Source organism: Pagrus pagrus, assembly GCF_965226575.1.
Source record: "Pagrus pagrus genome assembly, chromosome: 2".
NCBI classification, from domain to species: Eukaryota; Metazoa; Chordata; class Actinopteri; order Spariformes; family Sparidae; genus Pagrus; species Pagrus pagrus.
The window spans coordinates 16,302,512-16,318,867 of NC_140186.1; the positions used below are offsets into that span (position 1 = coordinate 16,302,512).

Here is a 16,356-nt window from a genome sequence, read left to right on the forward strand (position 1 = left end):
GAAGGTCCAGAAGCCCTAAGCGATCATGGGTCGAAGATATTATTTCCTCCATTTTCCCTGAGATAAATAGTTCAATTTTATTTGTTTTCTCGAGATCATGAGTCATTTATGTCGTTATCACAGAATAACAAATGTTGTTTTCCTGAGATAGGATCTTTCTCGAGAGCTTGAGATAACGAGCTGTTATCCCAAGAAAACAAGATAAATTATATCTGTTATCACAAGAAACTAAATGTTGTTCCCTCTTACTCGCTATAGCTTAATGTTTATTAGACCAGCAGTGCCATCCACATACTGCGTGGAATGATACCACTTGGGCAGTCAGCACTTGTTTGCCAAATCTGAGCCACAAGCAGGCCATAACATGGCCACATGTCAGCTGAGAGTGAACCATATGAACCAGAACTGACCCGAATGTGGGCCACAGTTCGTTCATCTATTCTGGTGGGCTGGATCTGGCCCTCGGTTTATTCAGTCTGCTTTTGGCTGACTTGTGGCCATGCTTGTGGCTCAGATCTGGGCCGCCTAAGTGGCATCATCCCATGCGATATGTGGGCCGGATGAACGTGCCTGGTACAATTTTGCTATCTGGGATGCCAGCATGTAGAGACTGATTTAAGCTGAAAATGTCAGATCAAGGAGTACCCCAAACCCGCCCCACGGAGCAGTGTGTATGTACGGGTCACTTAGAAACCTCATGAAGACATTTTCTCATGAGAAATTATCTCGTTATCTAAGGGAAGCAACATTTATTATCTTGTGACATAAAGACATAAACAAAGTTTGTTTTCTGGGGAAAATTACCTCATTATCTCGGGAAAACAACGTGTGTTATTCCGTGATAATGACATTAATAACTTGTGATCTCAAGAACTATGACTGTGTACCGCAGCTTGTGTGTACATGAAGACTCTTACCGGTGTGTGTCCTGCGGTGTGCTTTGAGGTGGGAGCTCTTGGTGTACACTTTGTTGCAGCCGGAGAAGTCACAGCGGTGAATTCGCCTCTTTTTCAGTGTGTCCGGAGATTCAGCAGGGAGAGGATGCTGCGTGCCCGAATGAACTATTACCGATGGGTTGTTCCCCCTGAGAGAGACACAGAGAAGAGATTCTTGTGTTAGAGTTCATCGGTTTGACCAGGAGAGGGCGCTGGTGTCGAGTAACAACCACCTCCTTCATGATGTTGCAATCTTCATTGAAGCTTAATTCGGTTGCAGCTCCTCTCCCGTTGCAATAACAACGTCTACCAGTCCGGAAGTTAAAGAAATAACACATCCCACCTTTTCCAGTCAGCCACGCCTTTGCCTGTCACCTCTCTCATGTTTGAGTTTTACGTTTAACCGTTCAACACGTTCAGTCCGTGAAATCTGAAGCAAATCTTCTAAGTGCAGCTCAAAATAAGTCCAAAACTGTGTAGGAGATGCAACTTTGCAGCTACTCTTTACAGTCTCAGATTAGGTTTCTAACACTCTGTGTGCGTTTGTGCATTAGAGCTTTTCTGCGCAAACGTTCAGCATTTAAACTGTTGAGGAAAACTGCTGAGAAAAGTTATGTTTTCAAGCGTTTTACAGCCAAAGATGAAAACAAAAAGGAGTTGTCTTTCTGCACTATCATTAAAGAGTGTGGGTGTGTGTGGCAGTTGAGAGCAGGTGTCGAGTGTTGAAATATGAATCCCTCACAGATCAGCTCTGCATAAAGGAATGTGCAGAAAATCCCCCGTAATACACACACACATTCCCACGCACAAACACAAGCACACGCCACTCCACTTCACACAGCCCATCATTATCGTACACACTGAGCAAACATGACCTATTTACCGTACACAAACTGTATATTTACATTGTTTATGTGTGAGTTGAGTGGAGAGGTGATGACAGATGTGGACACACCCTTTATTTGCCCTTAAGAGTTCAATTATTTCAGTAATGATGCCTTGTGATAGCAACTATTGCATGTATAACCGACCTGCTTGGCAAGAGAAGAGCCACTCTTATAAAACAGATGAAAAGGGGAGGTGAGGAGGAGGAGGAGGAGGAGGAGGAGGAGGAGGAGGAGGAGGCGGAGGAGACAGGAAACAGGGGCAGAAGAGGAGGGCATGAAGGAGTGGGAGTTGCTGGACAATGAGCGATAAAATGACAGGAAGTGCTGATCAAGGAAAGTAAGTCGAGATGGGAAGGAAGGAGGAAGAGAAGCCGAGGAGGCGACAAGCTTAGGTTGGCTGATATGAACCTGTGTGGCTGATTGAGAGGCGATAAGAAGACGCGGGAAGGAGCCGATGGTTGTGACAGGAAGTGACAGAATAAAAGACGCCACAGTGGAATGAAGGAATCCGACACACCCACACAGTTCAGGCAGTTTGCTCATGACAGGTGTTACTGGTCCTGTGTTATCTCTGTTTTTAAGAAACTCATCTCTAAAGTGGCTTTTAGCTGCTCTCAGTTAACTTCCGCTCACCACCACTCCCGCTGCATCAACAATGATGGAGAGGCTGATGTTGAGCTTGTTGTTGACCGACCTTCTTAAAGGAGCATGCAAATTAATTTGATGGATAGATGCTTTCCTACGTCCATAGTGACCAATAACAATAATGGCAAATTGGACTGGAGACAATTAAAGCAACATTATGTAACTTTTTCACCTTAAAATGACAGCTTCAAAATCATACTGATGGTACTGTGTCTTGTGATAGGGTGAATGGTGTCTCTGTCACAGCTGTCCCTTGTTTCTGCACTATGTAACTTCAGTGAAAGTGTCGGATCACAGCGTTACATACATGTTTACATGAAATCAACAAAGGTGCCTGGTTGGACTTGAACCAGAGATGTTGGGATTATATACTGAATGTTCGGTCCGATTCAAATCACAGTTGTTGATAATTCTGTACAGTTTTTTTATGCAAAGTTCTGTGGTGGGGCTTGTTTGACCTCATGTAAGCTGACAACCAATACCACTTTCAGGGAGATCACTATGAAACAAAATGATTCCTCGATAAACATCACGCGTTTATTTCATTTCAAAATTGCTCCGCACAAGGTAAGAAAAAGGGATTTTTTTAAATCAGAAAACAATTTCAGTTCAGGTAACAATAAACTTCAAACGATACCCAGCCCTAGTCTAGGGACTCCACCTAAAATAAAATAAAAAAATCTAAACAGGAACAGCTATGGATCTGGTCGAGAACAAGCCTCTGGTCAACACTCACTTCCATATTACGTTAAAGGGGAAGCGCTGCAGCAGACTGTGAAATTTATGAAAGGCTTCTTTCATAATCTGTGTGAGTGTGACGGTGTGTCACTCACCCGTATTCGTGTGGTATCCTGATGACTGATGATTTCATCTCCTGGCCGCTGTAGACGTCATGAACGAGCTCAGGGCGGGGCTCTGTTTTGATTGGCTTGTGCAGGTCGTGGACGTCGCCTCGCAGCTCCAGCGGCTTCGTAGAGTGAACTGAATAGATACGGAGTAATCAGCAAATGTTAGCTGGTCAGTATTGACAGGAATATATTGTTACTATCTCGTACATAAATTAAGATCGTTTTGCATTAGCATGTTAGCTTGTTAGCATGCTGCTGTGAGCATTTAGCTCAAAGCCCTGCTATGCCTAATCACAACCTCACAGAGCCACTAGCAGTTAGCTGTGATATGCTGATGTTTGTTTTGAGTATGACAACAACAGCTGGACAATTATTACATATCGCACCTTTATGCTCAAAAAACAATAAACGTGGCCTCACCTGTCTTGTGCTCCCTGCTCCGATGGTGGTCGTCCTCCCCGGCGACAGGCGGGCTCACCATGATCGGCTGATGCAGGTGGAGCGGCGACTGGTAGAGGACAGACAGAGGCACCATGACCGGAGACACCATGACCCCTGACCCCTGGATGACCCCGGAGCCCGAGCTGATCAGAGGAGCCACCATGCTTGGGTAAGGATGGGAGTGTGGAGGGGAGCAGCGGGGGGAGGCGCGGGGAGCAATGCTGTAGGGGGAAGGCGGGGAGCTGCGTGAGGAGGCCGGGGAGGATGCGGAGGAGCAGGGAGGGGAGGAGGAGGAAGAGGTGGAGGAGGAACGCTTGCTGACTGACAGGTCCACTGGCTCCAGCTGGGTGTGTGTGGGATTGCTGGGGGTGGGAGACTGGGTGAAGGCGTGCATGTGCGCCGGGTGGTAGAGGTGGGTGGGATGGGAGAAGATCACTCCGTACTGCTCAGAGGTTTTCACCAACGAGGAGTAGAACGACTGCGGGAGAGGATGCAGGAGAAGGAAGCAGGGAAGGGGGACAAAAGAGCAGAGAGTTAAAACTTTCCGCTCTGCATTGAAAAACAGGGAAAACACGTTTCTGCCGCACAAACAACTACAGCCAGCCAAAAAATTTAAACCCAGCTCTGTTTGGGAGCGGATAACCGTTACGTCTGTGTGTGTGTGTGTGTGTGTGTGTGTGTGTGTGAGTGTGTGTTCATTAGCCTGCTGCCTGGCAGTGTTTTTACCCATTGTATGCAAATGTTCACTGTACGGCAGCCTGTTTGTCCAGGAAGAGCAGGAATGTGGGAACCAGTCTGTCTAGACACGTAACAGGCGTGTGTGAAGGTGTGTGTAGGCGTGTGTAGGTCAGAGTTACTGTACATGTTCAGGCATGATCGAAGCACACAAACACACACAAGCACCCAAAGCTACCTTTAGACAAACACACGTGTCTTACCGTCTCCATGTCTGTCTTCAGAGGGTAATCATACATCAGCATGGCTGCACAGGCCAGGCTCCTACAAAATAAAACACACATATACAGTCATCAGTACACACATTTAAGAAACAACACATTTAAAAGTTATTTCACTTGTTTTTATGTTCAGCCTGGTTTAAAAATGAAACCGGTGGTGGAAGAAGTACTCAGTACTAGCTGAAGCTACTACAAGAAACTTTCATTTGTATTTGGCAGCTCATTTGGACAAAAGATTACGATGGTGAAACAAGGTAAAGTTTGAGACTTTGGTGAAACCATTAACAGCTCATAAACACCTAAAATGTGACATAATCAAAATAACTAGGGACTATAGTAGCCGTCAGATAAATGCTGTATGTAAAAACACAATATTTCCCTCTGGAGACTTATGAAGTAGCATATAACAGAAAGTAAAGCACAGGTTCCTGTCCCGCAGAATTGGATGCAGGCCTCAAGGGTGTGACAACATTTCCATCGTTTTTTCTTGTTTACAATCATGTACACAATGTGTTAAGAAATTAAATTAAAATATATTATTGGTTGCACCTTAATTATGTGCTGGTGCACCTAAATGTAAAAGTAAGGCGCACCAGTGCAACGAGTGGAGCCCCGACATACCACCACTGTCCACATCTCTGTTCTTTTACTGTTACGACCACGTTTGAGAAGCGATGAAAAGTAAATCACTGGCAGAGGCGAGACGAGGGTCTGTAGTTAAGTAAAGGTGGCTGAAAAGTGTCTGAAGCGTTTGTGTGTGTTTTACCGCGCGTCAACGCATTTTTCTGTCCAATTCTACACATCTTCTCCTCTCTCATTTTGTAACGTCCACCGCAAATCACCTTGTCTGACAGCTTGTGAAAAAAGTTAATAAACAATAATCACCAGTCTGCTCAGACAATGCTACAGACCATTTTTACGAGACTTTTCCCGTTTTACAAGATTTCGACACAGTTACAGGTGTGATGTTGCTAAAAACTACCTAGTGTAGGAGACTAGACAGAGATAGGATCTCAAACATTTCTGAACAGGCAGACACACACACACACACACACACACACACACACACACACACACACACACACACACACACACACACACACACACACACACACACACACACACACACCTCCCACTGAGGCCTGTTGAGTGTTTGGATGAAAAGCGTGTGAGGTTTCAAAGGTGTTTCCAGTTACCTTGGCTTTGAATGGCCAGGTGCAGCTGCGATGACTCTGTGTTTGTGCCTAAATGAGTGTGTTTATGAGCACGGCTGTGTGTGTGTGTGTGTGTGTGTGTGTGTGTGTGTTCACCAGAGCATTAAGGCAACATGAACTGTCAAAGAATGTACCCTGAGGGAGTCTGTGTGTGTGTGTGTGTGTGTGTGTGTGTGTGTGTGTGTGTGTGTGTGTGTGTGTGTGTGACCTGATTAAAGTCCACAGTCTGGAGACAAGTCAGCCTTTAATTATTAACAAATGGGCAAGAACACAGGTCGTCACACCCTAGCACACACACACGCACGCACGCACACACACACACACACACACACACACACACACACACACACATGTATGCACACACACACACACACACAGACTCAAGATGGGGAGCTGACCAATAGGAGAGCAGGATGCTTGCTCGCTGGGTCAGGAAGGGTGTGAACATGACGACTGAAGCCTCGCCCTTTGCCCGGCTCCAAAGAAACAAAGAGACTGTGGTCAGGTGGGGACTGTGTGTGTGTGTGTGTGTGTGTACATATGTCTTTAAGGGTGTGTTTTCTAATCCGGGTTTGTATTGTACAGTAGTTCAACTAGAGGTCAAGCTGTTGTTCTATTTCGGCTGTGAATCATACACACAGAGGTGATAATAAAAGAAGGTATGAAGCACAAACAGAATCAGAAAAAGCTTCTCAGTGTACAGCGAAGTCACAGCATACAGGTATTTTCCCCATGGAAACATGACATTCAAAATGAACAAAGACTGCTCGGGTTTGAAAAAAATCAAAAAGTCCCCACTATCCATTTAAATATTTCCCCTCAGCTATTGAAACAGCAATGCAACAATTACTTGGAATGAAAGAGTAGGACTTCTGCAAGAGACACATCTCTGACTCATAATCAATCACATTTGCAAACAAATGAGGGACACAGTGTCACTGATGGAAAGCACCAGACAACAGGCCGGGAGAGCTCAAGGTTACAGTCCAACATGTACAGCTGACAAAAACAAACCTCTGTCCATTGTTCTGTTGAATATTTTCAATTATCAAGTGTACGCATTGTCAGAAAATATAGGAATATAGGAATATCACGTTTCTTTTGTCTAATCCTCAGTCAGAAACCCAGAGATATTAGCCAACACTCCTTCTATTCAGCATTTATAAGAAGTATATTTAGTATATATTTTATATATTCACTAACTAGTTTATAACACACTGTAATGTAGATGCTGACCTGACCTACAATCCCAAAGTGTCAGTATCTGAGTTGGGAAAGAGACTTAAAAATTAACTGAGAAGAGAAAGGAGAAAGTATAGGTTCTCTGATTTCAGCTTCTTAATTGTGAATATTTGCTGCTTTCTTTCCTCCTCTGTGACTGAAAACTGAATATCTTTGGGTTGTGGACAAAACAAGACATTTGAGGACGTCACACTGGGCTTTGGGAAGAAAACGATCAACATTTTACAGACCAAACTAATTGATTAATTGAGAAAATAATCAACAGATTAAATTGAAAAAAAAAGTGATGCCCTGTTCTTAACCATTTATGAAATGTTACAGTAAATACTAAACAGTGACCAGATATTAAAGATAGAGCAATATGAGCGAGTAACTGATAAATGCTGCTAGCGGTAGCTGCCTTTACCTAGTTAGCTCAGTTAGCCTTGCAGCACAACAATATAAAAATCCTTATATGGAAGAAGCTTAAAACATCCGACATTTGAGCATCTAAGACTAAAAGCAAACATCCCTCAATCCAAATACACCTTGTGGACTCCCTCAACCTCTGAGATATAACATGCAAATTCTCTCATCACTGCAGGGCTCAGTAACACGTGTGAACACATGAGCCAAGCATACCTTACGTACGCATGCACAGTATGCTCGTGCTGAAAAACAACACCCAAAATTATCTCTCAGGACAGAGGTAGGGTTCACGTTGCTCAGAAACTGCAAGAAACGCCTGCAGCGCTCAGTGTATGAATTCCTCGAAAGACAGAAAAGATGGAGTCGCGGGAACATACCATTTCTCTCAGAGTTCACCTGTCAGCCAGCACACGTGAAGCTCAAGTTGATGCGTGCGTGTCTGAGAGACGTCTACTCTAGTGGGCTACATTCACTGGGCTGAGCACACACAGGGTGATGGTGACGGAGATCTGGGTCGCACAGCAGCAGAAACAGCAGATAATTAATGTTGGTTGTTATAATCTGCATGGAGGTGAACGCCTGGTGGTTTAGGTTTACCAAAGTTGGGAAGAGAACGGGGGAGAGTCATCGTCAGGATGGTGAGTGGGGGAGCCCGTCCTTGGTAAAAACACTTTCCCTGGCGCCCTTGGGTGCATCATAAAAAACTTAAATACAATGAGACACAGAAAGTTTGGACAATCACAGGAAAGAAATGTAATTTTAGCCGCGCAGCATCTTCCTCAGTATACACCTCCACAAACCATAAGGCCTCAGGAGAGAGGAGGCAGTCTGCAGCTGGAGTGTGTTGGTTTGTGCAGGAATCAGTCCTGCACTAATGTTGATTATACGAGAGATTCATCAGCAGCAATTCAAGCAAAAAATACCAATAATGTCCTCATTTAAGCTTCTCAATTTTGCTATTCTTTGTCTTACGGGACGGTGAATTGAATATCTTCGGGTTTTGAAATGCTGGTTGGTCAAAACAGGGGATTTGAAGATGTTATCTTGGGTTTTTAGAAACTGAAATTGTAATTTTTTTTTACTACTTTTCGACGTTCTAAAAATCAAATTATTAATAGTTTAAAGGTGCTTCACTTTTTACAATTTTAGTAATTTCGTCCTTTGTTCTTGCTCGTGCTATTTTTGTTCTCACCCAACCACAACTGACAATATAACCGTTCTTTGACTTCTCTCTCTCTCTTTTTTTTTTAATAAATATCAATGTAAACATATGACTTTCAAAGACATCTAAAGCTCATGGTAGCTCTTGCAAACTGGTACTGCTTATATCAAGGACTGTTTGTTTATAGGCATAGTAAACCTTTAATTAAGAATAGGGCTGCAACTAATGATTATTTTCATTGCTGATTCAGCTTCTGGTTATTTTTTGTATTAATCGATTAGTTGTTATATATAAATGTCAGAAAATGTTGAAAATGTCCATCAGTTTCTTTTCTTTGTCTTTTTATCAAAAGTAAAATGAAGTCTTTGCTTCTTTTGTCCAACCAACAATACAAAAAGCCCAATCTAAAGACGTCACATTTGGCTTTGAGAATTGTGATGTGATTTTTTTTTTTAAACATTTTAATAGACTAGATGATTAATCTGTAGAAAACAATTATTAGTTGCATGGATCCTCTGACAGATTGAGTTTTGTTTTTACAGTGGGAATGATTAGTAGATTAATCCCGAAAGAAAACTGCTTTCTAACCAACAATCATTTCAGTCATTTTTCTGGCAAAAATGACTCTTTGGGTTTTGGACTGTTGGGTTTGACAAAAGAAGCAATCTGAAGACATCATTTTGAGACTCTGGGAAAGTGTGATGAGCATTTTTCACATTTTATTTGACATCCGAATAGTCAAAGTGATAAATTGAAAATAATTGTTGGTTGCATCTGACTGACTATTGAAATCAGACAGCTGTTGCACCTCTGCTTCATCAGAGCATCTCCAGCTTACTGCGGATCCCTCAGCTGTAAAACTCAAAGGACACACACACTGGTAAGTGAAGGAGCCAGTGTGCTCTGCTACCTTTTCGATAAATAAGCAGCCCTACCTGAGCTGTTGTGGAGTATTTTCTCCCTGGGCGCTCGCTCTACATGTGGGTGTGTGTGTTTGTGCGTGTCGAGTGTGGTCTGCAAATATTGTCCTTCTATGTCAGAAGAGCTACTGTGTACTCAACCCCAACCCACTCAGCAAACACTTCCTTCACCCCTCTCTGTCCAGCTCTCTCCACCCGGGGACTCTTCCTCTCCTACACCTCCTCGTCTTCAGCCATCACTCTTGTCTTTACTACCGTATTTATCTGAACCGCACACCACCCCGCGCTCCTTTTCTCTCCCCTCTCTATGAATGATATAAAACAACATGACTGAAGGGGAAAATATTGTGGCTTGGAGTCCCTGGCTACTGACTCAACCACACACACACACACGTACTTATACACACACATTCACAGCCGCACACCAAGTTTCTGCTAGCTCGACAGAATACACACACTAAATCACTGAAGGGCTAAATTATTACAGACACGCACACATGCTCAGACGTACGCACACAGAAACGGGGCTGCACGCACACACACACACTCACACACACACACACACCCTCTAATGGCAACAGGCTGGAGATGATGAGATCACCAGAGAGACCAGAAACCTCCAGACAACAGCTTTGTCCAAGAACACGCCGCAATAGACACACACGAACACACAGCTTCAGTTCAATGCCTCTGCCTCTCTCGCCTTCCTCTACCTCTTCTTCTACCTCCTCACCTCGCGTCTTGTTTCACACCTGACTGTCTTTGCTCTCAATATTCAGACAGCATCCCCTGCACATCCTGTAGCCTGGCTCACACCTTGTTACCTATTTAAACCCCTCGGGTGGTGCCCTGATTACTCTTAATTTGAGATCCATGATTAGGTGAGTCATCAAGGTGGCGAGCTAATATTCCAGCGTTTAACTTTTCCTTTCCTTCCGTTGCCCTCCACTCGCACCAGTTTACCCCCTAATGCACCTCCCTGCTCCCTTATTTCAACCCCTTACCTCACTTCCTTCTCCCAACTCCCCTAATGACGACTCATGCGCTCCCACTTTGACTCCTCTCACTTTAAGGCCTCCATCCTCTTATTTTGGCTTCCTATCCCCTCGTCTTTGCACACACGCAGGCACGTAGCCCCTCTCAGCTCCTCTCCAGCAGACTGTGGGGCTGCAGGCCTCGGGGGGAGGCCAGAGGGGGCCGTCAGCGGGGGAGAGGAAACAGGATCCATCATCACACACACATGCAAACACACATTTAAAGACACACCAGAGTTGACTTAGGGCTTCAAGCGCTGACAAAGACACACATGCGTACGCACCGAGAGACGAACTTGTCAAAGGGGGGGGGACGTTTTGAGGCTTTCCAGACAACCGAGGACAGAGGGAAGGAGAGAGCGCTGCCAGAGAGGGAGAGAAGCGGAAGCCCTCAGAGTTTAGTCTGACTGTTATTATTTCCACACTGCGTGATGGGTCGGGGGGGTGTAAAGAGGAGAAGGAGGAGGAGGAGGAGAGCGAAGCCAAATGGGGGGTGCTGCTGCAGGGGGCCTGCGGTTTCCTGTCTGACCCCCCCCCTCACACACACACACACACACACACACATGCACGCACACACACCTCCCTACCCCGAAGAATGAGAGGAGAGAGGGGGGAATAGAAGGAGAGAAAGGGCAAAGAAAACAGCCGCTCTGACCAAACTATGTCAAAATGGAAGTGGAAAGAACAAGGCAGAGACAGAAAACGGGGAAGAAAACGAAGTGGGTTTCGACCAAAATATGACAAAACTTCAATGAACCACAAACATGAGGAGGGGGGCCGGCGGTGAGAGGGAGCAGTCACAGTGGCTCAATCCAGTGGTTTAAAAGCAGCAACAGACACTCTGCACACGAGTGTGTGCGTGCGTGCGCGCGTGTGCGTTAAGCGGCCGTGTGCGTGCGTGCGTGCGCTGGCACGCATGCGAAGTTGTGTAACGAGTTACAGCTTTTTCATGTTTATGGCCGTCTGTGGAGCGAGGTGTCCTAATTCCCTTAACTTCTAATGGAGAGTCACCAACTCTTCAGCATCCAGGAGTTTAATGTTTAGCCCTAATGTTCCCTGGGACGTGCCCTTTGAGCAGCATGTGTGTGTGTGTGTGTGTGTACACACACTCCTGCGCATTTTGTTCCACCAGATAACATCAGCATGTTGGTTCAGGAAGAAAAAAAAAAAAAAAAAAAGGCGTAGGGGTGGGTGGGGTATCGGGGCGTGTGTGTCAGATCTAATGAGAGACAAATAATTAAGAGATACATAAAAATAAAAAGGAGGTCAACGCTTCTTCTTCTTCCTCTTTTTTAAAAACTTTATACAGAGCGAGAGTGTGAAGTAAGACAAAGAGGCAGAGAGAGAGAGAGAGAGAGAGGTCGCCCTCATTCCACCCGTCCACCCCCCACATCCACATCCCTCTCTCCTCCCTTCTTTCTCCCTCTTTCTCTCTCACTCCAGGCTCTAAACAGGATAAGGGCTTCATATGCCAAGTGGAATGTGTGACGCAAGCCTCAGCCTTGAAACAAAGCACAGGAAACAGGGAGAGACAGAGACGGAGAAACACACACACACACACACACACACAGAGCAAAGACAGGGAGAGATGTGTGTGTTGTAAAAGGATGGAGTGAAACGGGAGGACAAAGAAGTTCAGGTGCGACTGAATGAATCTTTCACTCACACACACACACACACACACACACACACACACCTGTCACTCAGCTCCTGACACCAGCAGCAACACTGACAGCCATCCCTCACTCGCTCACACACGCTGATCACGCATCAGTTTCAGTGTGATCACCAGCCAAGCAATACATCAATAAATCAATGAGATGAAGGAGAGATAATCAGTTTTTGCCTGTCAATGAGCTCTATCAGTTGTTTTATCAAGCAAAAATGCTAAATTCTCAGTGAATTTGCTGCTTTGGTGTGTTTTATATTAGACTTTGGATCAAATATGAGCTTAAAAATGTCAAATTTCATTATTTTCTTGACATTTCTGGAACTAAAACACTGAATCTCCTCATCAAACAGCTGGACTGAGCCCCAGCTGATCACAATAACTTCAATATTTGAGTGAATCTCTATATCTAGACTATCAAAATCACACTTCATGTGGTCACAGGTTGTTAAATGTCATTGACACTGAAAGAGAGGAACCAGCTCCACAGACTGAGACACATCACCTCAGCAGAGTCCCTCTTTCCTCCCTGACCAGTCTGTCTGACCACTTTCTAGCTTTAATTAATGAAACGACACTTTGTCCTATAAAAGCCTCTGAGGGCTATAAATAGCAGTGGCTCCTCGCTGCCTTTCAGTGGGGTTACATCAGTGATCAGACAGCGCTGATCATTAGTCATCGGCTCATTTTTACAGCATGACATCCACGAAAAAAAAATAAAATCAAGAAACTCTCCTGAAAACATCTTTGAGTAATTAACTAATTGGTCCCAATTAATCAAACACAATCAGCCTGATCCCATTAAAAGACCCACAACTCTGACTTTATGGACTTCTTCTGGGTCTTTTTTTTTTTAACGAGGTTTACTCTGACACAACACGTCCACTGCCACATGAAGCCTTTTTTTAGAGAGAAGCAGGCAGAGATTAGAGGCTCCGACCACACAACATCCGAGAGGAAATAAGAGCAGTGTGCCGGGGTCACCGGGAGAAACACTCACTTCTCGGATGGATGTATACGGTCTGTTCCTTCCAGGGGGAGACGGTGGTTTCACTGCTGCCTTGCTCGACGGCAGAAGCTCCGTTAGAGTGAGAAACTTCAATTAGACAAGTCCGCTGAAAAAGTGACGCAGGCGACGATCGGCTCTGCGCTGTGTCACTGACACCAGGCGCAAAAAAACAAGACGCTCCACTGATCGATGGCTCCACGAAACTTCCCTAAGTTACGAAACTCCCTCTCTCTCTCTTTCTCTCTCTCTCTCTCGCTGTGTGTGTGAGTGTGTGTCTCTCCGTTTTTGTCGTTTAGAAACTGTTGCTGTCACATGATCCGCTGTCTGTCTGTTCTCCATGGGGTCGGGCCGCTGGGCGGGACCGGGGCGGGGTGGTCCAGCTCGTGTGTGTGTGTGTGTGTGTGTGTGTGTGTGTTGCAAAAGTTTGGTGAAGAAAGCAGGCCTACTCGGAACAACTTTTGACAATGAGCTGAATGATAAACCTGGTTTTTTGTCTTGTCATGTCATTACAGGCTACATTACAGAAGCTATAGGTGTGTTGTGTTTCATATGACTAAGTCTGAAATTAAAAATATTTATTCCTACTGCTGTAAAAAGTCACTACATCATTTATTATTTATACATAAGTTGATTCAATTTAAAGTTGATAGTCAGACCACCTCTGAACTTATAAACATGAGCACTTTTAACTTGATGTACAGAGTTCAATTAACTGACTTCCCAGCATGCATTGTCTGAGACCCTTCCTATAGTTTGAAGAAAACATGTTATGGAAACTTGCTTTTCGTGTTTAAGACATTTTGAGAGAAGTTCTGGTTCTTTTTTTTCTTTTTTCCCCACAATAACGACACATCACGAACATGCTAACCATGATAAAGGTTATACTGAATTCAGTCTTTACCTCATCAAACACTCATGTTTCCTATTTAATCTTGATGAGTAGGTTGATGTAAGGTGTTTGTGTCTTAAATATTTAAGGCAGCTTTTGAACTTAGACTTTTAAATTGAAACAGCCTAAAATTATTTGCAGTGGATCTCATAGTATATCAGACGATGACCCTTTATCTGCCTGCTCATCCCTGTGTCCAAGGCCAATCATTTATTTTAAAAGTTGTGAACTATTTAACTGTTCTATATAGGATATTTGGGCATTTTATTGAAAGTAACTAAAAAGTAGTATGTATGACTCTCTTCAGACAGCAATATTGTGACATAATATATTTACATATTTGTAAGTAACTAGCTCAATGCTAGTGGGTTTAATTAATTCCTGTAAGTTATATAACACTGGGTCCTTTAATATACTGCAGCCTCTAAGGTTGCCTCATATTTAATAAAAGGATAAGATAAGTTTTTATTGATCCCAAGAGGGTGACTTTGGTTGTTGCAGCAGCACAAGGACAGACATAAGTAGCCTACAGATAAAGAGTAAAAAATAAATAAATAAATTAAGAAGAAGAAGAAAAGAAGATGAAGAAGAATGAGAAGAAGATGTATAGTAATAATAATAATAAATACCAAGTTTATTCTGATTTACACACACTTATGAGGGTTATACTGTATATCATAAAAAAGTCGAAGTGAGGTGTGCTGGAATACAGAATAGACTACAGTTTGTGTGCTTCCTAGGTTAAATATTGAAATTTGAAAATGTAAGCCTGTTTTCTTTTTACGATGATAATAAACATGACTGACGACGGGGATTGGTAACAAGTTCCTGCCTTCTGTTTGTGTGCGTGTGTAGAAGGAAGAGGGTGTGACAAAGAACAAGCCTACTGCATCGCTGTAACAAGAGAGGGAGAGACAATTACAGAGCAAACCATAAAACAGATTCAATAATTGAATGTGCAGCATTCGTCACTCGTCGCAATATAAAATGCTTTCTTCTGATTGGCTCACAGGTGCACATTAAAATGATTCCTGTCAACACCAACTATTGAACTGCAAGTGACTATTACAATATCTGTTGGAAACACCACAGTTCTAGTAAAAGATCGATTACATAATTACATAATCTAACGTGTAAGAGTTTGTACTGCTAGAAATCCGTGGCAGGCAGGTGTAAACTAACAAAAAAGTAAAAATGCTTGAGAAAATTGACTTAATTATGTTCCAACATCGTATTCTGAGTGACACAGTACTTTCAACATCCAAAAAATAAAACAAAAAACAAAAATAAACTAAATGCAAAACTTAAAGCTGCAATAACTGATTTTCTGGGTCACTTTGGGGCATATTTGACATGGTTTAGTTGATAGGTCGAACTTTCTAGCAAACAATTGCTTATCTACATATCAAGAAGAAGGGCGCAAAATCATAACTCATTTTGAGTTGTGTTTCTGGCCAACTGATGAATCAAAGTTTGCTATTCACTCTTTTTTTTGGCTCTGTTTTTGGTCTCCGCAAACTATTGAGGGAATTATCTGTCTCTTTAGCTGCTCCACCATGTTATTATGGATCCCAACGCATTTCTTGCAAGACTTGCCCTCCTCCACCTCTGATTGGTTGCATTCTCTATATGCTTGACTCAAACTTTCAACTACCGCAGTTTATGTGTTGGTCCGCTAACTGGCTTGGAGACCTAGCAGCTGCGACAGTTGAAGAGGTCGGCTAAGGGTTAGGGTTAGGGTTAGTAACGGTGTCCTCAGCAGATAATAGTCACACTCTGTTTTGTTAGTGCATGGTGAGCTAATAGCTGCTGAAGGGCTCCAACTTGACTCAGAGCTGGCTTTTCTTCTTTTCAACATGTAAGTAACTTGATGTGTATGTAATGTTACAGGCCTGTTTTCATTAGTGACAAGCTAGAGCAGGCACTAATAAAATTTCCAAAGAAGGAATTCAGGTGAAGTAGTATGGGGAGCGAAAAGTCTGCATATACAGGAGGTTGGGGACGGATGGTTTGGTTGAGCAAGCAGGACTTTCATCCAGGAGACCTCTGTTCGTGTGAAACCAAAAGTGAACAGGGAGTTATTTTAACTTACTAACG

The 16,356-nt window shown here is 43.6% G+C and overlaps 1 protein-coding gene across 1 annotated transcript in view; it reads right to left on the minus strand.

The window, feature by feature from the left end:
* The window catches only part of klf3 (Kruppel like factor 3 (basic)), a 15,818-nt gene extending 2,172 nt beyond the window's left edge, over positions 1–13,646 (minus strand). The window contains exons 1-5 of the mRNA XM_084379405.1: positions 13,362–13,646; positions 4,695–4,755; positions 3,736–4,234; positions 3,301–3,448; positions 918–1,084 (exon numbers count right to left, since the gene is read on the minus strand). Coding sequence (XP_084235531.1) covers positions 918–1,084; positions 3,301–3,448; positions 3,736–4,234; positions 4,695–4,736 — 856 coding nt within the window. The 5' untranslated portion in view covers positions 4,737–4,755; positions 13,362–13,646. The remainder of the gene's footprint in view (positions 1–917; positions 1,085–3,300; positions 3,449–3,735; positions 4,235–4,694; positions 4,756–13,361) is intronic.
* Between the last annotated feature and the right edge of the window lie 2,710 nt (positions 13,647–16,356).